This window comes from Anabrus simplex, chromosome 2 (assembly GCF_040414725.1).
Source record: "Anabrus simplex isolate iqAnaSimp1 chromosome 2, ASM4041472v1, whole genome shotgun sequence".
Taxonomy (NCBI): Eukaryota; Metazoa; Arthropoda; class Insecta; order Orthoptera; family Tettigoniidae; genus Anabrus; species Anabrus simplex.
Genome location: NC_090266.1, coordinates 1,003,115,007 through 1,003,138,528, shown reverse-complemented (window position 1 = coordinate 1,003,138,528; position 23,522 = coordinate 1,003,115,007). Strand labels below are relative to the sequence as shown.

Genomic DNA, 23,522 nt, shown 5'->3' with positions numbered 1-23,522 from the left:
TTTTAATACGGATCAAATCCTTGAGGAGATCCGGCGCGGTGTCGTCTTGGCTGCCATGGTGGTACTGAAGCCGCGGCTGGACTGCATTAATATTCATTACGCGGTCAGGACCCGTTCCCAGCATGGTCCGCACATTATTATTATTATTATTATTATTATTATTATTATTATACGTCTTTTCACGAGAGTTTAATCCTGATGTAAACATGGTATGTCCACCCCTCCACCAAAGAAAGAGTTGTGATTCGCTGAGCGCGTAGTACCGACCTCCACCCCATCAACGTCTCATGTTCGGATGTACAGGGCTGCGCATCGCATACGATAACAGTGCCAAGATCTGAACTTCTGAATAAACGACTAAACCTGGATTCTGTTCACTTAGTTTATTGAACACATTCACAATGCACTGCCAATGTTCACTTCTGAGTGGTTTTCCTCTTTTGTGCTTCACTACACATGATGGTCCTACCACTTGCTCCATTTCTCTCACTATGAATACTGACACTGACTGCTGCTGCAAGAAGCAACACTTTATCTCCCTGCTGTACAGCTTGAGACTTTCCCTCACTACAAGAAGACTTTCTGTATTACACCACGCCTTGTGCCTTCATTTCTCGTTATTTAATCACTATTTTATATAAAAACACACACATATATATACACACACACACACACACACACAAACACACACCAGTACATCTGACAACCATATTTTAATTTGATTACAAACTCTTCCAAACTTTCTAAATGCAACAAACTAAACTAAAATAAAATTAACACCACGTACTACTTTTCTTCGAGCTCGCATATAGTCGAGTGAGTGCAACAGTTGCTTCTCCAATCAACTACATCTATGTCCACGTGCAAAGGCAACGTGCTCCGCCTATTTGTTTACATCAGGATTAAATTCTCGTGAAAAAAATGTAGGGTGGGTGATATTAGTTGAATTCAGATTATTATTATTATTATTATTATTATTATTATTATTATTATTATTATTCCGGACGCTGCAGCAACATGCAAGACCGCTACTTGGCGGTAAATTACATCTGCTGCCATTGTCATTACTGACAATGTGACCAGCACCATTGTCGCAAGCAGGCAAGTGCTCGGGATTTCTGGCGATACGAATTATATACTTCCATGCATTAATGGCCTTATTATAAAGGTGAACAATTGCATGGTCCATATCATTCCTATCATTTATTTCAAATGTGTTTAAATTTTTATTTACGTTCTTCAAAGGAAAAGATTGCTCTTTAAAACAAACCCAGGAAAGATTAAAAACTATCGGTTTATGAACAGAATCAAGTATATTATGAACAGTAAAATCAATTGGTCTCAACTCCTTTTCCACCCCTACCCCCCACCATTAAGTTGATTCCCCCCCCCCCACCAAAAAGAAAGAAGGCGTGTTTCTTTATGCTTAAAGGAAATTCCAAATACCAATGTTCATGTCTGTTACCTTCAGTTTTGAGATATAAGTTACCCCATAAAAAGAATTAACTTTTTTCACTTCCTTTCACCCCCACCCCCGCCCTTTAAGTAAATTTTCAGGAAAAAATACTTGTTTCTTTATTAGTAAACGATCTTCTAAATACCAATTTTACGACTAACATCTTCTGTTTTTGAGATATGTGTCCCCATAAAAGGAATTCAACTCTTTTTCACCCCCCGCCCCCCCCCCCAGATGACTTTCCTCCAAAAATGTGTTTTACTTCGTTTTTAAAGGAGATCCAAATACCAATTTTCACGTCTGTAACAACTTTAGTTTTTAATAGATGTAAGTATCCTCATACAATTTATTCAATTAATTTTTCAAATCCTTCACCACCCCACCCCCCTCATTGGATTTTCCGAAATCAAAGGAATACACGTTTCTTTACTTTTAAAGCAGAATCCAAATACCAATTTCCAAGTCTGCAACATCTTTTGTTTTTGAGTTAATAGTATTTTCATACAAATAATTCAATTAATTTTTCAATTCTTCCCCCCCCCCCCTTTACAGTAAGTGGATTTCCGAAAACAAAATTACGTATTTCTTTATTTTTACAGGAGATTCCAAATACCAAATTTCATGTCTGTAACATCTTCATTTTTTGAGATATCAGTGTCCTAATAAAAATAATGCAACCCCATTTTCAGTCATTTTTACCCCCCACCAGAAGTCGTTTTTCCAAAAAAACAAAAATGCAAGTTTCTTTATTTTAATAGAGATAAAAAATACCATTTTTCACTTCTGCAACATGTTCAGTTTTTGAGATACGCTGTAGACATGCTCATTTTAAAATTCCCCCCTCCCCCTTTTTAGTTCCCCTTAAGTGGAGTTTCCAAAAACAAATCACCTATGTTTCTTTACATTTACAGGAGATTCCAAATACCAATTTTTACGTTTGTAAGATTTTACGTTTCTGAGATATACTATAGATATAGGCTTTCAAAAAATTCACTCCTATTTGTCACTCCTGTTTAACCACCATTAATTGGATTTTCCAAAAGCAAAAAAATTATGTGTTTCTTTATTTTTAAAGGAGATTCCAAATACCAATTTTCAGGTCTGTAATATCTTCAGTTTCTGACATGTAAGTATCTTCATTAAAGGCATTCAACCCCTTTTTCACCCTTTTTCACTCCTCCTAGTGGGATTTTCCAAAAACCAAAAATACATGTTTCTTTATTTTTAAAGGAGATTCTAAACACCGATTTTTACATCTGTAAACTTTTAAAGTTTTGTGATACAGATACACTCATTTTAAAAATTCACACCCCCCCCGCCCTTTTGCCTCCTTAGCGATGGAATATCCAAAAGTCCTCTCTTAGTGAGCATTTACATTTAGGGTTGCCATAAGTGTCTGCTACAAAACCGGGACAAATACATCTTAGCAAATAAGTTCATATGTAGGCTAGTATTTGGCATACTTCTAATGTGAAACTCTTTACAACATATTACAAGTTTTGTTTTATTATGGCAGTTGTACTTTTGTGACGACTGTACAGAGTCAAGGTATTTCAACATTTTGACACTGGTGATTAATGTATAGAATTCAGAACAACTTACATTTGTCATATTATATTGTATGTCAAGAATGGCCCTAATTGATAACAAATGTAACCTATTTCTTTCTTCAGTCCAGTGAGCATTCATTAATAAGAACACTCTCTCTACATTAGCATTGTGTGCAGGAAGAGGAAAGTAAAACTGGACTATTTTCAGCAATTCGGAGCATTGCTCTTCTGACATACAGCTTTTAAAGAACACTGCCCACTTCTTGCTAGCTAAGAAACCACTGAATTCTTCATTTGATTTATTTTCTTTCAGAAAAGGATGAATTTCATGACCTGATCAAACAAAATGCTCTCATTCAATTTACAGTTACTATGCTCTTGTAGCCATTTGAAAGAATATTCTACCTGATCCCTTGTAATTGTCATCTGTAGAAGCAACCAATCAAAATGTTGCAACTGTGATGGAGACTCACTCCATTTCAACAGATATTCAATAGTTGTTTCATAAAATGACATACATTCATCTTGTAATGTCTGACATTGTGCTTTTGGTAGGTCAGGTAGAAAATCCTTCACTTCTGAACTAACAAAACCTGCATTCTGTCTTTCCGTTACAGTGTCAATTACTTCCTGTAGTACCATCCTAACCTCATTTATTGAAATCTCTTTCGTTTCAATCCTGGCAATGGACTTCTGAAACAGATTCATCTGTGCCACGAGAAACTAGAAATAAACCTCACCAACTTCATTTGAGAAAAAAAGACTTCAGGAGAACTGGACATCTGTCTTGTGACATGAAATAAGATTTCAATGGCTGAAACATACGTAAAAATCTTTCAATGGCCGGAAATAGACTTAACCATCTTGTTTTTACATCTCTTTGGAGGTCTTGATATGTAACATTAAGAAATTCACAAAACTCCTTGAGTGATGCAACCCTAACAGTATATATCGAAAAGTAATTGTACATTTTCACTAGTAAAGCCTGAACATCTACAGAGAGACAGTCAGCACCAACTTGTAGGGCATTATGTAAAATATGGGCTGGACACCCAACCCCTACAATTGGTCTACTTAATTTAGACTTCAATTTTGTAAAAACATTGTTTTCAGCTTTCCTAGCCAGACCCCCAAAATTTGTATTTGTATTACCGCCCCCATATGCACTAATTTTCTCACTAATGTTGTTGTGTCCTATAACTAGGGGCCTTATTTTTTGGTGAAATAAAACTGTTGATTTCAGTGTTAAACCTGACACTATTTTGGTAGGTATTTCGTGAAATAAATTGTTATACTGATCGATGTTTCCTGCGAAATCTTCCTTGTAGTAGCGTATGGGGTAAATGTAACTAACATTGTGATAAGGAGTTTTAAAGTAAACTCTTGAAATGTATCATTGTTATTAAATCTTCGAAAAACCAAATATGCAAATTGTTATACAAATAAATATATAAATCACTGATACTTCGAAATGAAGTTAGGTGATATGCCCTGTGATATACATTTATACATAGCCTACATTTTTATATGTTTAATGACTTGTCTCCCAAGTACAAACTAAGCGTGGTTTCAACATTATGAGAATGCAGAATTGTGCGATAGTCAGAAAGTGTCTTAGTGTAAGCAGAGAAGCTCCTCTCGCTGACCACATTAGACGAAGGAAACCATAATGCTTGCGACACTTGGATTCAAAGTCACTGTGGTCTTTTATAAAACCTCCTACAACTTTGCTAACACTGTCTTCTTTCACTTCCTCAACCAGATGTGCTTTCACTGCATTTTTCAAAGTCATGTAGCTCTGGAAGATGTTCATGGACATGCTCTTTTTTCCCCGGTCGGGGATGAGTATCTGGGATGGTTAAAGCCCTGGCTTCCTGACCCCAATTTGGCAGGTTTGATCCTGACTCAGGACGATGGTAGTTGGAGGAGTTCAAATACATCAGCCTCGTGTCACTAGTTTACTGGCACATAAAAGAACTCCTGCAGGACAACATTCCCGTATCTCGGCTTCTCCGGAAAATGTAAAAGTGGTTAGTGGGACATAAAAACAATAACATTATTACTACTCAAACAGGCGATTTATTTACAATAGGTCTACCAATTTTACAGTAAAGACAGTATTATTTATCTTTCCTGTTATATTCATTCTCTTCCTCATGCCAGGATTATCCTATTTTTCTAGAGGAATGTTGGCTTTCATGAATGCTTTTTTTTTGTGTATTACAAATTGCTCTCTATAATTTTTCAACACCTTTACGATCTGTAAAGTATCGCCAACTGTTATTTGCCGCTTAGAATTATGTTCATTTACTTCATTCTGATTCTCTGCAGTGTGTATCACACGTTTCAACTTTGCGAATATTACCGGTACACTATTGATGCATTAGAATCTTTCTTGCAGCATCAAATACATAGAACCCCTCGCTGTTGTATTTCTCAGCCCTCGAAAAATACTGTTGCGACTTCAGTTTTCGGCATCTTTATACTTAAATGTTGGACTTTTGCCGATAAATGTTCGTAAGTAACGAACTTTCATTGTGCACTGCTGTATCTACGACCGGTCTTGAATCTTGTTACGACCACAACGCTATTTGCTGTAATCGATAACAGATATTGATTTTTATCGACTGCCTTAGAGATAATACCAATATAAATGGTCCGTTATTGGACATTATAAATTTTTGCAGCTAACTCATTCCTGGTTGCCAGCGTTTCGCCCCCGTGTGCTAGGCTGTGCTTATCAGTTGGTACCTAGCACACCTACCAAGACGCTGGATAGTGCATACCGTGGAGGCCACTGCGTAGGCTAATTGTAGCCACCGGCAGTGCCAATGCACTATGAGAGACATTGTCTCATTATCAAAAATTGATGCCTGCTTGGCCATCAGATGATGTAGATGTTGATTCCCATAGGGAATCAGAATTGTTCCGAATGAGTAAATTTATTATACCAATATAAACATCTACATCATCTGATGGCCAAGCAGGCATCAATTTTTGATAATGAGACAATGCCTCTCATAGTGCATTGGCACTGCCGGTGGCTACAATTAGCCTACGCAGTGGCCTCCACGGTAAGCACTATCCAGCGTCTTGGTAGGTGTGCTAGGTACCAACTGATGAGCCCAGCCTAGCAAACGGGGGCGAAACGCTGGCAACCAGGAATGAGTTAGCTGGAAAATTTATAATGTCCAATAACGGACCATTTATATGGGTATTATAAATTTACTCATTCGGAACAATTATTTCTGATTCCCTATGGGAATCAACATCTACATCATCTGATGGCCAAGCAGGCATCAATTTTTGATAATGAGACAATGTCTCTCATAGTGCATTGGCACTGCCGGTGGCTACAATTAGCCTACGCAGTGGCCTCCACGGTATGCACTATCCAGCGTCTTGGTAGGTGTGCTAGGTACCAACTGATGAGCCCAGCCTAGCACACGGAGGCGAAACGCTGGCAACCAGGAATGAGTTAGCTGGAAAATTTATAATGTCCAATAACGGACCATTTATATTGGTATTATAAATTTACTCATTCGGAACAATTATTTCTGATTCACTATGGGAATCAACATCTACATCATGCCTTAGAGATCGCGGAACTGAATACACATACTTTCGATGCACAGTGCGTACCGCTTTGCGTGCATTTGTGGAGAATATTAAGCAAATGAGAAGGAAACTACAATTGTAACGTTCTCAGAAGCATTTCAACGTTTATTGGAGAGCTCTTCCGGTGCCATTTTGCACTTTTCTCACCAAGTGGTGTATATTTCGTGATTATTTCGCAATTCACGCAATAAATCAAATTTCGCGATATTTCGCGAGTTCATTTTGCTAAAATACGGTATTTTTAGCACCTGGTAAGTCATATATAGACAAGAAAGAAGATATTAAAAAAACTCGTGCATATCGTTGTTACCAAAAAATACGGCCCCTACCTATAACATTCTGAATTAATTCATAAATTGTGTCAGAATTTTCATTCTACACTCAACAAGATCTAATAGTTTCGACTGGATACCTTCCTCTTTGTCAAAATATTGCACAATTACAGGAAAAATCTTATGATGCTTATGATTGCTATCATCTGTACTAATGCTAACAAAATCACACTTGGAAATATTTTCTTTCACTTCCACTTATATTAAAGGCGAAATTACATTATTTTCTACTGCTTCAGTTTTTGTCTTTGCACTGGAAAATGTTTTTGCAATTTTTGAATCGCTGAACATAGTTGGGAATAACTTGCTCGTACACGTGGTGGAGTTGTATGAGTGATGGTGCCATACTGAATGAAAAGCAAACGTTGCCTCTGCAGCAGCAACTTTTTCTTCCTTCTGACGTATTGTTACTGAAATAATGTCAGTTGCTTACTGGAGGACGCAGAACTTACGGAATTCCTGTGCTTCACTGTACCTACGTGATCTTTGATGTCACTTTTCCCCCCATGTGCAATCGAAAAATAGCAACTGTAAAGAAAAATATTAATTTTTAAATTACCCAGTCTGACTTCAGGTAAACGGTAAACAGTAAACGAAATTCTTTCAGCAATCATTTGTTCTATTTCTTATATAAAAAAATAAAAGAAACTTACTTGCATAGTTTACATTCCGCCTCCTATTCACTTCTACCTCGTTTTATTGAAGGAAAATCTTTGGCGTATTCATCTTTAAATTTCGTTTTCAGTTTCGATGCCACGCTTAAAAATGTTAAATATTCACTGTCAGAATATCACACTGAATTTAATCGATTCCTACAGATTCTTCTTCTTCGAACATAGAATAGAACAAGATTCTTTCCAGTATTCTAATTGAAAACAATCTGTAACACCGGAAGTATGTAGAAAGAAGCAATAATTCGATAGTTTACTTTGACTACTTCTTGGATAAGATCGATAAGGTAAAATTTAATGGATACTTCACGAGTCTCTACCATTCAATTTACTCAAAGTTTTAAGAGATTGGACGCGTGTTTAAATTGTATTTCCTTTAGGAGTAAAGGAATTACTTTTTTTAAATCCGGGACTTTTAGTCAGCCGGACAGGACATTATTTATACCACTCTAATCCGGGACAATCGCGGTTTTCCGGGACGTATGGCAACCCTACCTACATTATAATATAAAAGTGTCCTCAAAATTTCATTCTGTTATGTCCAGTAGTTTTGGCTTGGCGATGATTAATCAATCAGTCAGTCAGTCAGTCAGTCAGTCAGGACATGTTCCTTTATATATACAGATTATACAGGGAGAATAATTTAAGACTTCATATTGGAGTACTGAAGAATAGGAGCACAGGGTAGCAGAGACAGCGAACGCAGTGCCCGCAATGGCAAGCGGTCTCAATAGTCTCGAAGAAGTGGCATGATTATGCCTATAGTAGGTAAACAATTCTGAACTTTCCAGTTATATACGAGGGCTATTTTTTTTTTCAAGGTCCGATTGGTCACGAAATGAAACAGCAGTACAAATTTGACACTTTTCTATTAGTAACAGTTACTGATACATCGCAGCTATTTTTCAACATAGTCGCCTCGCAGATTGAGACATTTGTCGTAGCGTGGTACCAACTTGTCAATGCCCAATTGATAGAACGTCGCCGCCTGCACCTGTAACCATCTTTGTACGCCAGTCTGCAGCGCCTCGTCGGTGTCAAAACGCTGTCCTCCTAGCCAGCGTTTCATGTGAGCAAAGAGGTGAAAATCTGATGGAGCCAGGTCCGGACTGTATGCTGGGTGATCGAAAACGTCCCACTGGAAACGCTGCAGGAGGTTCGTGGGGGCAGCTGCAGTGTGCGGCCGAGCATTGTCATGGAGGAGGACAATGCCTGATGACAACATCCCTCTCCGCTTATTCTGAATTGCCCGTCGTAGACGTTGAATAGTCGCACAGTATGCGGCTGCAGTGATGGTGGAACCACGTTCCATGAATTCCACCAACAGAATTCCTTTCCGGTCCCAGAACACAGTAGCCATACACTTTCTGTTGGAGAATATTCACTTGAATTTCTTTGGCTTACTCGGGGAGTGCGAATGCATCCACTGTTTGGATTGCTCTTTTGTTTCTTCCGTTTCAAAATGAACCCATGTCTCGTCCCCTGTGACAATTTTGTTCAAAAAATCCGGTCCATCATGGTAGCGCTGGATAAACGCTAAAGCGGCACCCATTCGCTGCGTTTTGTGACGGTCAGACAGCACCTTCGGAACCCATCTCGCACAAAGTTTGCGGTACTGAAGTGTCTCACTCACAATTGTGTAGAGAGCTGACCTGGAAATTTCAGGAAACGAAGCACTCAACACAGAAATTGTGAACCGACGATTTTCTCGAATTGCCTGATCCACACACTGAACAAGATCATCGGTTGACACACGCTTCCTTCCCTGGCCGCCTGCATCATGGACGTCTGTACGCCCTGATATAAAGTTCCTGCACCATTGTCGCACTTTGCTGTCGCTCATGCACGTTTCACCATACACACGACTTATTCGGCGATGAATTTCGGCTGCATTGCACCCCTCAGCCTGAAGAAATCGAATTACACCGCGCACTTCACACTTGGCGGGCGAAGCGATCGTTGTAGCCATGTTTACGAGTGCGCTGCACGTTCACTACTGACGGGACTGAGGTGAGGCGCATAACGGTCATTTCAGAGACGTTGCGCAACACATCTGCGCAGCGGTTCATCATATATTCGCGGGCGTTTGACTGTCGCAACCGATCGGACCTTGAAAAAAAAATAGCCCTCGTACATTCTCAATACAAATAAAAAAATAAAAATGAAGTTCGGATCCACGATAGTGTAGTGAACACTGTTCAATGGCCAACTGCAAAATCGTATTCTTGCAAAGAAATCTGTAGGCGGTATGTTATGACATGAATGAGACCAGTAAGATCGTAAACGTAATCATTTTGTTCCATTATGTGCTGACAAATGTGAAATACCAGTTTCCTGAGCTACTCTCCAAAGTGACTTTTGTGGACTAACTTGCAGTCCTACCCGTAAATCTTCTAACCTCTCCTGTGTGAGAGCTGTTCTCCTTTGCTCTTTTTTCCTTATTAGTAAAGGAACCAGTACTACTATGAACGAGTTGCTGCGCGTAATGTTTTGATGGTAGTCGAACCAGGAAACTGTCTATGGAATTTTTAAGGCATTTTAAACTGGTTTATTCTTCCTGTACAAATGAGACTCAACGGAAAAACATTCTCTGTGCTCTAGTGTACTTGACCATAGTGAATATTACCTTATAACATACCTTAAAAAGTCCAACAGTTACCAGCGAACTGAGAGAGAGAACTAAGTATCTGCTGCATCAGCTGTCAACAATTCTTATCAGGCCAAGCTTGACACAAGCCATATGGCACTGGCTTGGGGATTCCTGCAGCCTATGATCAGATGCGCAGTCTTCAATTATACTCTCTGTATTATATCTTATCAGGAAGAAGAGCGAAGTATTATCAAATTTTATCTTTATTGTGGATATGATGAAAACTAAGAAACTTCTGATAAAATGTAGAACAAATTTGTGGTGATTCAACTTTAATTTATAGGCAAAAGGTCGAAAATGAGACAGCTCAATGAATTCTAACACAGATCCTCCTTTCCAATTAAAATGAGAGAAAGTTCACCTTTCAATACTGTAACTGTTCATCACCATGCCATAGGCATGTCACGAGGTCTAGTTAATATGTGCCGTTTTCCGCAACATTCTGCGACATATACTGTCATAACGAACATTTTTCACCCAGTCCAGGATACGAATGGCGCCGCACCAACTTGGAGAGCAGAGATCTCGTTACGTGTACCGAGAGAAAAGGAGCCACGTACTGAGAAAAGAGATAGCACGTCACGCACACGAGGATATTCAGGTCAGAAGGCGGAGTGTGTTAAGGCAAGAACTAGAAAAACTCAGCGATGTCCCCATAGATTCATTGGTGCCAACACACAATAATAATAATAATAATAATAATAATAATAATAATAATAATAATTATTATTATTATTATTATTATTATTATTATTATTATACGGGGAGTTACACCCCAACGCCGCACATTTAAATCTAGCACCAAAAAGAACTCCTCTACTGGAGAAACCGTGAAATTGAAACTAGACCAACTTATCAATTTACTCAGAAGATGTCACCAAAGAAATCTGATATAATTTTGTTATTGTGAAGTTTCCTGTACTGTGTGGATTTCTACTTGTTTTGTTTGCCCTTTATCAAGAAGTTGGACATTCTTCCATAGATGTCACTGCTAAAAAACTATGATCATGCACCCTAGTGCGAAGTGAAAGAACTTTTGATTTAAAGAAATTTTGTATTCATAAGTTTGTTTTACTAATTGATGTTCATTTACTTTTGGGTTGGCAATATTTATCCTTTCTTTCCGCCAGTTTTGAATCTAGCCAATCCCTAATTTCTGTAATTAATTTTCTACCAATCACAGTCTTCTTCTTCTTCTTCTTCTTCTTCGATTTTGAGTGTAACTTTTAAAGTACCCAATAAACGTGAGAGGGTGTGGCTAGTTTATTCAGGAACGGTCTCGAACTTTCCCCGAGGGTTTATAAACTGCGGATTTTCACGTCTCTTAGCCATTTGATCGTCATCTAAGTGTGTGTGTCAAGCAGGAGGCGGGCGGCGCCTCTTTCATCAGGCAGCAGTTCTTCAGCAAGGTAATGGCCACATAACATCTTACTTTCTTGCTAGCTCCGCAGATTAACTTGAGTGAAAGGTCCGAAACATTAACTATGTAACCTAGTTTTCCTAAAAATGTAACTTTCTGCTGCCTAATGTAAAACTTCATAAAATCTTTAACTATAAATCGGGGATAGAGAGTGATGTACCCTCTCGAGCTCCCCTTCATATTGGTCTGAGGTGACTAAGTTTTGTAACTGTTTTCTTCCCTTCCGTAATGTTCTAATTTATTCTTATGCGAGTTACCTCCATAGTTTGGGAATAGCCCCTGTTTCATCGGCCTAGTGCCCCTTAGGTTTTAAGTGTTCATATCCAGGTGTGCAAGCATTAGCCTCCTTTCATTTGTGTTTGGGCCATTTATTTAACTGTTATTCCTTTACACGAAGGCCCTATAGGTTGGGTACGAGATACCCCTGTTTCAATTTGTAAGTTGGGCCATGGAAGGCCGAAAGGTGTAAGATATTTTTGGTGTTACCTTGAGTAGGCTTCAGAACTGAGAGCACGTTAGCTCTTTTTCAAGTGTATAAAAGTGCCTCTGGGAGGCCTGATATTGTAATTGCTGGAGCAAGTGCTCCATGGATTAGGGGATTTCTGCCCTTTGAGCAAATTTGTCCTCGTTTGTAAATTTGAGCTGGGAGCTCAAAAATTGTAAAACTAGGGGCTTGAAGCCCAGGAGTGTTAATGTTCTGAAATCTTGGATTTTTTCTATTTTCTACCTGAAATGTCATTGTTATCTCACTAAGTGAAAATTTGTTAAGTCTGTTGTTTTTCAAAATATAACCTTCAGTTTATGTTTTAAATTCAATTCTTGACACTGTAGTTAGACCCATACATCCCGGCACCTTCTTTCACCTCTGCGATCAAAAAAAAAAAAAAAAAACCCGGAATAATAATAATAATAATAATAATAATAATAATAATAATAATAATAATAATAAAGTTTTGGATCTAACCTATGTGAATTCATGAGTAAGGACTATTTTGAACCAGTGTATTTGATGATCAATGATACCGAAATATGTAATACATAATGAGCGGATCAGTAATGACGCACGTTAGATAGGTACGGTTAATAGGGACCTGATGTTGAAGATCTAACCGCGTGGTAGAGATTTGGGGTTTCCCACGATACAATGACTAAAGGGCCAAATTATAATGAAAGCCTACGAGATTACGAGCGATCCCATGATGCGATATGAATGAAGAATTTAAGGGCTACAAATTGAGTACTCACTCAACTCTGAGAAGTAATTAAGGTACACTGTCCTGCGATGGTTTCCCCCATCACATCACATTTTCAGAAAAATCCAATATTACGTTTATTTCATCACATACACTAATGCACTTCTCAAGCTGTTAGGAGGATTGTTGCTTTAATATGGATTTTCATATTCTTTTATTAATTTATTTTATTATTTTATTAATTTGACATCCTCCAGCCATCTTTTAGTCCTGTATTATCACGCTCAGTGTGTAGAGTAGACAACTACGTATAACATAGCCGGCAATGTGTGGCTTTGGCTGGGTGGCATCATTCTCTTGTGCTTCGTCCGCGACAGTCTGAATTGTGTTTCGCATGCTAGTGAAAAGAGATTTTTGTCTTCATAAGCATTCTATATGTGAGGGACGCACGGTGTTAATATTTTCACTGAACTTACATCTATCAACATGCCACGACGTGGCTGCAAGAACAATCCAGATACATTCTGCTATGTACAGTATGTGGAAGTTTCGTGCCGATGAGACAGCAGCGCAATATAACCAAGTTTGTGAGAAAGGCCTACTATGCCTACTTTGGCTTGAAACTTGAAGACCAAGACAAGCCGTGGGCACCACATAAGGCTTGTAGAACCTATACAGAGCAGTTACGGCAATGGGTGAACGGTAAGTGAACTGCGTTGCCATTCGGTATTCCAATGGTGTGGCGAGAACTCACAGACCACAGTACTCACTGCTACTTCTGTTCTGTTCTGTGAAGGGATTTAACAGCAGCAACAAAGGTAACATTGTGTATCCAAGCAATATTCGACCTGCAATTTTGCCCGTTCCTCATGGCCCTGATACACCAGTACCACAGCGTCCGGAACAGTTACAGGATTGTCCCTCTTCTGAATCTGATGCAGAAATGGCGGGCACTAACTCTGACTGTGATTTCTCCCCTGAATGTGTTGAAAAAGAACCGAGACTGTTCAAGCAAAGTGCATTAAATGTCTTTGTTCAAGATCTTGGCCTTACAAAGGAATCTGCCGAGTTACTCGGGTCTAGACTTCGTGAAAGGAACATGTTGGCACCAGGGATGATGTACTATTGGTACAGACATCGTGAACAATAATTTAAAACCTTCTTTTCTGAAGAGGGAGCCTTGATTTACTGCAACAAAATCCTGGAGGTTATCTTAAAACTAGGATCACCACAGTATGACCCTACTGACAGGAGACTTTTCATCGACACCTATAAGCGTAGTTTGAAAACAAACTTGCATCCATTCCCATAGCTCATTCAGTTATTACGCGAGAAACATATGGAAATCTCGAAATGCTGTTGTGTAAACTGAAGTACCAGGAACACAAGTGGCAAGTGTATGGTCATTTCAAAGTGATAGGTATTCTGTTAGGTTTACAAGGAGGTTACACAAAGCACCTCTGCTTTCTGTGTTAGTGGGACAGTCGAGCAAAGTTATATCACTGGACTCAAAAAGAATGGCCACGTAGACAATGGATTGTAGGGTCAAAAAACATAAAACAAGAAACTCTTGTTCACAAGAGCAAAATACTGTTACCTCCACTTCATATCAAACTAGGGCTTATGAAGCAATTCGTTAAGGCCCTAAACAATGATGGTGAATGCTTTCAGTACCTATGTCACCGATTCCCAGACATCAGTAATTCCAAAATCAAGGTGGGTATTTTCACAGGTCCAGATATCAGACAACTTCTTTCTGATGCTAATTTTGAAGACGTTCTGTACGCTGCAGAGCAATCGGCATGGATAGCATTCCGGAATGTGCTCAAAAACTTTGTTTGAAACACAAAGGATTCGGACTACAAAAAAAAAAGGTGGATAGATGCTTGTTTCTTTCCAAGATTTAGGCTGCAAAATGAGTTTGAAAGTGCACATGTTACATTCACATCTGGACTATTCCCTGAGATCCTAGGAATGCTGAGCGAAGAGCAAGGAGAAAGATTCCATCAGGATCTACAGGAAATGGAATGCAGATATCAAGAGAAATGGAACAAAAAACACGCTGACAGATTACTACTGGTAACTAAAGAGAGAAGGTCCAACTACTCCTCACACACACGAAAAGCAAGGCGAAGACGTTTCTTACACTAAGGTAAGACATTATAAAATTGAAAATGTAGACTTACCATTCTCAGTACGTTATGAGGCTTAATGTGTGGTAAATTTCTTAATGCAAGTTTAAACTTCTTGATGCTGATATATGCATAGAGTGTATACCCTTATGAATTTTAGAATATAATTTTCCAAGTTAGGGAAGCCTCAATCTGAGTATTAAATCAATTTTATTTCTTCTGTTAGTTATCACAGCACACACTTCACTCTCGTGAACATAATCCACTTCAAAGAAGAGTCACTTACCTTGCTATAGAGGATTTTTGGATTCAAAATTCTCTCTTTTATAACTTTTGAAGGCACAAGGTCCTCAGGATTGTAAGTCTCCAGCCTTTCCTCTATTCTTGCTTGAATTTCCTGAAAACATAGCAATAATAACAGTAGTTTGCCATTTGTTAACAAAATAAAATAATGATTGTTATGGCAAGTTGATGTTTAGCAGCAAATATATAACTATACAGTAAACTGTATTTTTGTTTGTTTGTTTTAGAATGGTCAAACTATAACCATCAAATACGTACAATTTTGAAGTTAAATCCTTGAATCATTATGAAGTAAAAATGCAAACATTTGTGATATAAGTTGTTAATACATTACAATTATAAGAATTAACCCTTTTGACGCACGAAACATATATGTCGAAAGAATTTGATTGGTTGCTGTATCCAAGCACATATTGTGATATATTTGAAAACAATTCACATGTGTTCTACAATGTCTATACCGTTAATGTGCAGTTATTAATGCAGTCAACAATGAATACAAGGACATTCATTCCTTTCCTGAACGCGCTTCTTTCACATTGTCAGAGTCCTTCCTTTAGAAACATGTATCCTGACTGTTCTGTTCTGTGTTTTAATTGAAATGAATATTTCGAATCTCATAGGCATAAACAAAACTATTACAGTTACAATTTTTGGATAAAAATTACGTTTACTGTTTGCAACTGTGTTTTTAAATTTTGGGACATCAGTGTCCCTGTATGCGCTATGTTTGTGTTGAAACCCAAGCAGAGAAAACAGGACATTTTGAAAAGCGCAAAGACCCCAAAGCCATTAGAGAACACTTAAAAAAAAAAGCAGGGTAGAATATGATCTATGGTCCTCTAGTTTCAGAACAATATTATCTAGCATTCTGCATTGCTGATGCAATCAGTCAAAACTGATTATTTCTGTTTTACTTCATTCGACTGCTAGTATAGGTAAGCAGTCAGATTTAAAATTATTTAAACACATCTGTATAACAGACAACAGTGACTAATTGCATTGTGTTCAAAATCAGCCCAACTGACTGTTCTTGGAAGTTCTCCACTTCTTCAAGACTGATTCTATTTTTCCTTTTGTCAGCAAAACAGTCTTTGATTTTCCTCACATTGATTCTCATTACCCAAAGGTCAACCCTTCTACTCACTGTACAAAGTTATTCATGAATTATCATTCGTATTTCCCTTCCAAATGGTAAAAATAGTATCCAGAATTCTGCTCATTTTTGTACATTGATATGCATCATATGCTATTAAGAGTATTACTTCCTTCTCTTTTTTTCTGCTTTATGTTGCACCAACACAGATAGGTCTTATGGCAACTATGGGACAGGAAAGGCCTAGGAATGGGAAGGAAGCGGCCGTGGCCTTAATTAAGGTACAGCCACAGCAATTGCCTGGTGTGAAGATGGGAAACCACGGAAAACCATCTTCAGGGCTGCCGACAGTGGGATTCGAACCCACTATCTCCTGGACGCGAGCTCGCAGTTGTGCGCTCCTAACCGCATGGCCAACTATTTCCTTCCTAGACTGGTTGTTTCAGTTTTATACCGCAATGTAAACATCATCTTATCTTGCACAGACTATAATCAAATAGCTTTTTTCTATAAATAACATACATACATTATCATTATAGACCGTTATGCCTTTTAGTGTTCAGTCTGCAAACCTCTGTGAATTTACTAAACATCGCTACAATCTTCTATTAGCAATTAGTGCTGTGGCCTCATTTAGTTCTATACCTCTTATCTTTAAATCATTAGAAAATGAGTCTGACCATTGTCGTCTTGGTCTCCCTCTACTTCTCTTACACTCCATAACAGAGTCCATTATTCTAATAGGTAAACTATCCTCTTCCATTCGCCTCACGGCCCCACCACCGAAGCCAATTTATGCATACAGCTTCATCCAACGAGTTCATTCCTAAATTAGCCTTTATCTCCTCGTTCTGCATACCCTCCTGCCATTGTTCCAACCTGTTTTTACCAGCAATCATTCTTGCAACTTTCATGTCTGTTACCTCTAACTTATGAATAAGATATCCTGAGTCCATCCAGCTTTCGCTCCCCTAACGCAAAGTTGATCTGAAAACAGACCGATGTAAAGATAGTTTCGTCTGGGAGCTGACTTCCTTCTTACAGAATACTGTTGATCGCAACTGAGAGCTCACTGCATTAGCTTTACTACACCTTAATTCAATCTCACTTACTATATTACCATCCTGGGAGAATATACAACCTAAATAATTGAAATTATCTACCTGTTCTTGCTTTGTATCACCTATCTGATATTCAATTCTGTTGGATTTCTTACCTACTGACATCAATTTAGTCTTTGAAAGGCCAATTTTCATACCATACTCTTTGCACCTATTTTCAAGTTCCAAGACTGCAGGCTTTTGGCACAATCTGCCATTAAGACCAAGTTGTCAGCAGAGGTCAGACTGCTTACTACATTTCCACCTAACTGAATCCCTCCCTGCCACTTTATGCCTTTCAGCAGATGATCCATGTAAACTACGAACAACAAAGGTGAAAGATTACAGCCTTGTGAAACCCTTGTAAGTACCCTGAACCAAGAACTCATTCTACCATCAATTCTCACTGCACCCCAATTGTCCACATAAATGCCTTTGATTCATTTTAATAATTTACCTTTAGTTCCATAGTCTCCTATTATGGCGAACATCTTTTCTCTCGGTACCCTGTCGTATTCTTTCTCTAGATCTACGAAACACAAACCTGTCTATTTCGCTCGTACCATTTTTCAGTTACCTGGCGCACAGTGAAAATATGATTCTGACAGCCCCTCTGTGGTCTGAAACCACACTGGTTTTCATCGAACTTCCTCTCAACTACTGATCGCACCCTCCCTTCCAAGATGCCAGTGAAAACCTTGCCTGGTATACTAATCAATGAGATACCTCGATAGCTGTTGCAATCCTTCCTGTTCCCTTGCTTATAGATAGGTGCAATTACAACTTTTGTCCAATCTGAAGGTACAGAGTGGCGCACGAGATGTCATACACTGGAAATTGTTTATAGAAAATGTAATATACAACATATTGAATACAAAATGGCGTTACAACATTCACTGACATGTGCATGGTTAGTCCGTGTGCAGGACATGTTCAGTATGTCCACCTTCTCGGTGTACAACAGCTTCGAGGCGAACCCGCATGTTCGTCATCACTCTCCGACACATGTCCTCACTCAACCCTCGGAAGAAAGTCACAATGGCCGCTTGCAACTGCTGTACATTTTCTGGTTTATGGCGGTAGATTGTCTCCTTCAAGTATCCCCACAGGAAGAAGTCGCAGGAATTGAGATCGGGGCTATGCGGTGGCCAGATTGAGCCTCCCTGAAAAAGCTTGGGATATCGATGGGACATCACTCCGGGCCCGAAAGATTCATTCCGGAAGTCCAGAACAACATATGCTGTGGGCAGACGATCGCCATCTTGCATGAACCATTGTGTCTCTACTGGCAGTCGTGATGCAAAGAGTTCTGAAAGGAAACTGTTTGTCAACATGTCCAAATAACGCGCACTACTGACTGTGTCATTGAAAAAGATTGGCCCAATAATTCCATGACTGGAAATTGCAGCCCACACACACACTTTCACACCATGACTTTCAACCTCATGCACAATAGCAGGCCATTCTTTCGCCAAAAGCCGGCCATTCTGTTCATTCACTGCACCATTGAGATGGACGTGTGCCTTATCACTGAACCATGTGTTGTGCAATACGGGATCACATTCTGCAAAAGCCCACGCAGCAAACTGTACTCGGCGTTGCTTTTTGTATGGAAACACGTCACTGAGATGCCAGCAGAACACATGCAGTTCTGGTGGATTTGGAGGGGCTCCGAGCCAGAGCCGCTCTCACAGCAGCAACATTCTCCGGTGAGCGGACCGGCTTGAGGCGGGGCTGTTTTCTCTCCAATTTGTTGACTTCTGTTTCAAATTGCCTGGCCAGTCTGTATACCGTCTGCCGGCAAGAAGCCCACCGAGTACGGAAATGAACATGAAACCTTTCCTGGGTCCGAGCTACGCTCTTTGTTTCCACATAAAACAACACTATCTTTACCATCTGTTCACGCGTCGATCTCCCTTTGTCCGCCATGCTGTATAACTGGCAGCCGGTATGCATGCGCGACATGTGGTGCTGCCTGTCGGATCACACATGAAGTAAGGTTTCTGTTCACGAAAGGACATGGTTGTGAGCCCAGGTTTACACATTTTATGAAACATTTCCGATGTATGACATTTTGTGTGCCACCCTGTACCTTACTAACACTCCATGCTAATCTTATTACTCTATGAAGCCATTTCATCTCTGCCTTCCCCCCTATACTTCACCATTTCAGGTCTAATTTCATCTATGCCTGCTGCTTTATGACATTCACATTCTTTTCCACTTCCTCCGGCATAATTTCACCAACATCATTTTCGTCCTCCGCATGAGCTTGGCTGTTCGCAACACCACCAGGAAGATTTCCTTTTACGTTGAGAAGATGTTCAAAATATTTTCTCCACCTCTCCAGTGATTCCCTGGGATTTATTATGAGTTCACCTGAATTACTCAAAACACTGTTCATTTCCTTTTTTCCCCTCCCGTCCTAAGATTCTTGATTACCGTCCAGAAAGGTTTCCCTGCTGCTTGACCTAGCCTTTCCAGGTTCTTACCAAAATCTTCCCAAGACTTCTTTTTGGATTCAACAACTATTTGTTTCGCTCTGTTTCTTTCATCTACGTACAATTAATTCCCTGTCTGCCTCGGCCCTTGTTTGGAGGCATTTCTGATAAGCCTTCTTTTTACGTTTACAAGCTGCACTCACTTCCTCATTCCACCAAGATATTCGCCTTTTCCCACCTTTACACACAGTTGTTCCTAGGCATTCCCTTGCTGTTTCTACTACAGCATCGCTGTATGCCACCCATTCTCTTTCTATATCCAGAACCTGCTTACTGTCTACTGTTCGAAACTTCTCACTAATCATATCCATGTAATTCTATCTAACCCCTGTAAGAACCCTGAACCAAGAACTCATTCTACCATCAATTCTCACTGAACCCCAATTGTCATATAGAAGCAAGGAGAATGGTGGTATTAAGAATAGGGATTTGAAGAGAATTAAAAGGTTGAATACCTAAAGGTGGCCAAAGTCATCCTAATTCAATACTAGGTGAAAGGCTTCTATGAAAAAAAAAAAAAAAAGCCCAGAAGAAGGAGATAAAGAAAAATACTTCAGAAATAATTAATAAAATGATACCTCATCGTAATCCTTTACTGACTGGTAATGTATGGAGACCTTGGTATGTTCCATCTCGTGTGATGTCACGTCATCATTGAATTATGGTTAGAGTAATTAAAGCTAATTCTAAAAATAAAAGGGAGTTATCATATTGGTGAAATCATTTAATTATGGTAGTTGCTATAGCTCCAATGGCACCAGTTAGAGGTCAAGGTCTTGGGTTAACTAGATGATATGGGTGATTTTAATGTGTTACCATAATTTACTTCTCTAGAATAAAGGGTGGAGATTTTCTACCCTTATTCGTTTGCAAACAGATTTCACTTTCTCTATCCTAGGCCTAGAGATACTTAGTTCACTACAGAACAGATAGTGGTCTGTATCATCGAAAAATCCCCAGAAAACTCGTACATTCCTAACAGATTTCTTGAATTCAAAGTCGGTTAAGATATAGTCTATTATGGATCTGGTACCCCTAGCCTCCCATGTGTAGCGTTGAATAGCCTTATGCTTGAAGAAAGTATTCGTAACTGCTAAACCCATACTAGCACAGAAGTCCAGCACATGCTTCCCATTCACATTAGCTTTCATATCTTCCCCACATTTACCAATCAGCCTTTCATATCCTTCAGTTCTATTGCCAACTCTCGCATTGAAATCGCCCATTAGCACTATCCTATCCTTGCTGTTGACTCTGAAAATTATGTCACTCAAGCTTCATAAAACTTGTCAACTTCATCCTCATCTGCACCCTCACATGGTAAATACACTGAGACAATTCTCATCCGAATTCCTCCAACTGCCAAATCTACCCACATCATTCGCTCATTGACATGCCTAAGAGAAACTATGTTGCGTGCAATGGTTTTCCTGATAAACAGTCCTACCCCATACTCTGCCCTTCCCTTTTTAACACCCATCAAGTACACTTTATATTCTATCTCTTCCTTGTTATCTCCCCTTACCCGAATATCACTTACTCCTAGCACATCCAGATCCTCTTTGCTGACTCAGCCAGTTCTACTTTCTTTCTTCCATAAGCCCCATTAATATTGACAGCTCCGCACTGAATTCCATTTTGTTCACCAAGTTGTTTCCAAGGAGTCCCTCGCCTGTCAAATGGGAGTGGGACTCTGTTACTCCCATAGGCTTGCTTAAAATGTTCTGAGCTCGGTAAGTACATGAAGCAGGATGCTACCCTACTTACACACAGTCCAAGTGAGGATCTCTCCTCTATATAAATAATAAACAAGAAATGTAATTGGAAGTCAAGAGGGCAGCCGGTAAGCAGCCATGCGCTAATGTTGTTTGTAGAGATATTTTTGGGTCGGATTGTAACCTTTCATGTGAGTGAAAGTTTTTGTATATCTGTCAATGTGAGTGTGGTGCCTCATAAAATGTGAATGACTATTTTCTGCGCTTCAAGCTTGTGCTTGACCAACTTATCCCCACTCCAGCCTCACTGCCAAGCAAGATTTGTTGATCTTCAAATATTTTGCTGGGATGGAGCACAACATGGCATAACAAAGTGTGTGTGTGGGGGCGAGGGTGGTATATCAATTGCTGCTAAGAAGAGGTTAAAAGCTAAACACAGGACAGGTCTCGAAACTAACTACAAAATCATATGGATAGAGACAGCCACAAGCCCTAAATATACTCCAGCAAAATATATCTCAACATAGTAGAGGAATGTTTCCGTTCCACTATCTCAGCCCTTAACAACCACAATGAAATAATTTGCCTTGGTGATTAAAACACCTCCATGAAATGGACATCAAATACTACAGGTAATACAAACTCCCCTCTGGATACTTACGTTTTTTCAAACTAATGGTCTCCATTTCCAGCAGCAAAACATGAAACCCACCAAGAAAAAGGGTACTTTGGACGTAGTTTTCTCCAGTCTTACTTATGCCAGTGTAGTGGTCTTCCGCACCCTATTTTCACCTGACCATGGCTCCCTAGATTTGTCCACGTCCACTCCTACACTGCAAACCAATAGACTTTGCCGAGGTTACACTTTGGGGCAAATTTTCTCATCTGGTGACAACTGCTCCATGAGTACTTTCTATGATACCTGTTTGCTTCCACTGGAAACCATATACCTTTCACTAAACATCAGTCAAATCACTTCCCATCCTGGATTAAAGACTCGACTAAATTAATTCTTCAGAATAAACAGCACACTTGGACTCTTTGGGAAACCAACCCAAATTTTGACTGATTCTGAACCTATCCTTCCACCTACACAAGCAGCATGTTGTCACTCATCAGCAAGTATAACAACATTGCCAACGGGCATGTTGGCCATGCGGTTAGGAGCGTGCAGCTGTGAGCTCGCATCCGGGAGATAGTGAGTTCGAACCCCACTGTCAGTAGCCCTGAAGATGATTTTCCGTAGTTTCCCATTTTCACACCAGGCAAATGCTGGGGCTGTACCTTAATTAAGGCCACGGTACTTCCTTCCCATTCCTAGGCTTTTCCTGTCCCATCGTCTCCGTAAGACCTATCTGTGTCGGTGCAACAGGAAGCAACTAGAAAAGAAAAAAAACATTGTCTGATGAAGTTCTTAACATTCTTCCGACTTCTAGAGCCACTGGCCCTGCTGAACTAAATCCTATTTTGTCAAAAACACTGCATTCTCTTTATGCTTTCCTCTCTCTCTCTTTGTATCCTGAACCAGTGCTTTAACTATGGCCTGTTCCTGATGCTTGGAAACAGGCTGACATAATACCGACTCATAAATCTGGTGATAGACCTAACCCCTCTTCATACAGATCCATTTCGATCTCATCTATCCTCTCAGGAGCAACTGAAAGAATTTTACACTCCCAACTGATGTATTCACAGACTCTTTTTTGTCAGACGAACAACATTGTTTTATGGAGGGTAAATCATGCCTAACAAATCTGTCTGTCTTTAATCAATATGCTACCTCTG

The 23,522-nt window shown here is 39.5% G+C and overlaps 1 protein-coding gene across 1 annotated transcript in view; it reads right to left on the bottom strand.

The window, feature by feature from the left end:
- The window catches only part of Spt-I (serine palmitoyltransferase subunit I), a 398,639-nt gene that overhangs the window by 295,070 nt on the left and 80,047 nt on the right, over nt 1–23,522 (bottom strand). Inside the window, exon 3 of the mRNA XM_067141884.2 lies at nt 15,309–15,419. Coding sequence (XP_066997985.2) covers nt 15,309–15,419 — 111 coding nt within the window. The remainder of the gene's footprint in view (nt 1–15,308; nt 15,420–23,522) is intronic.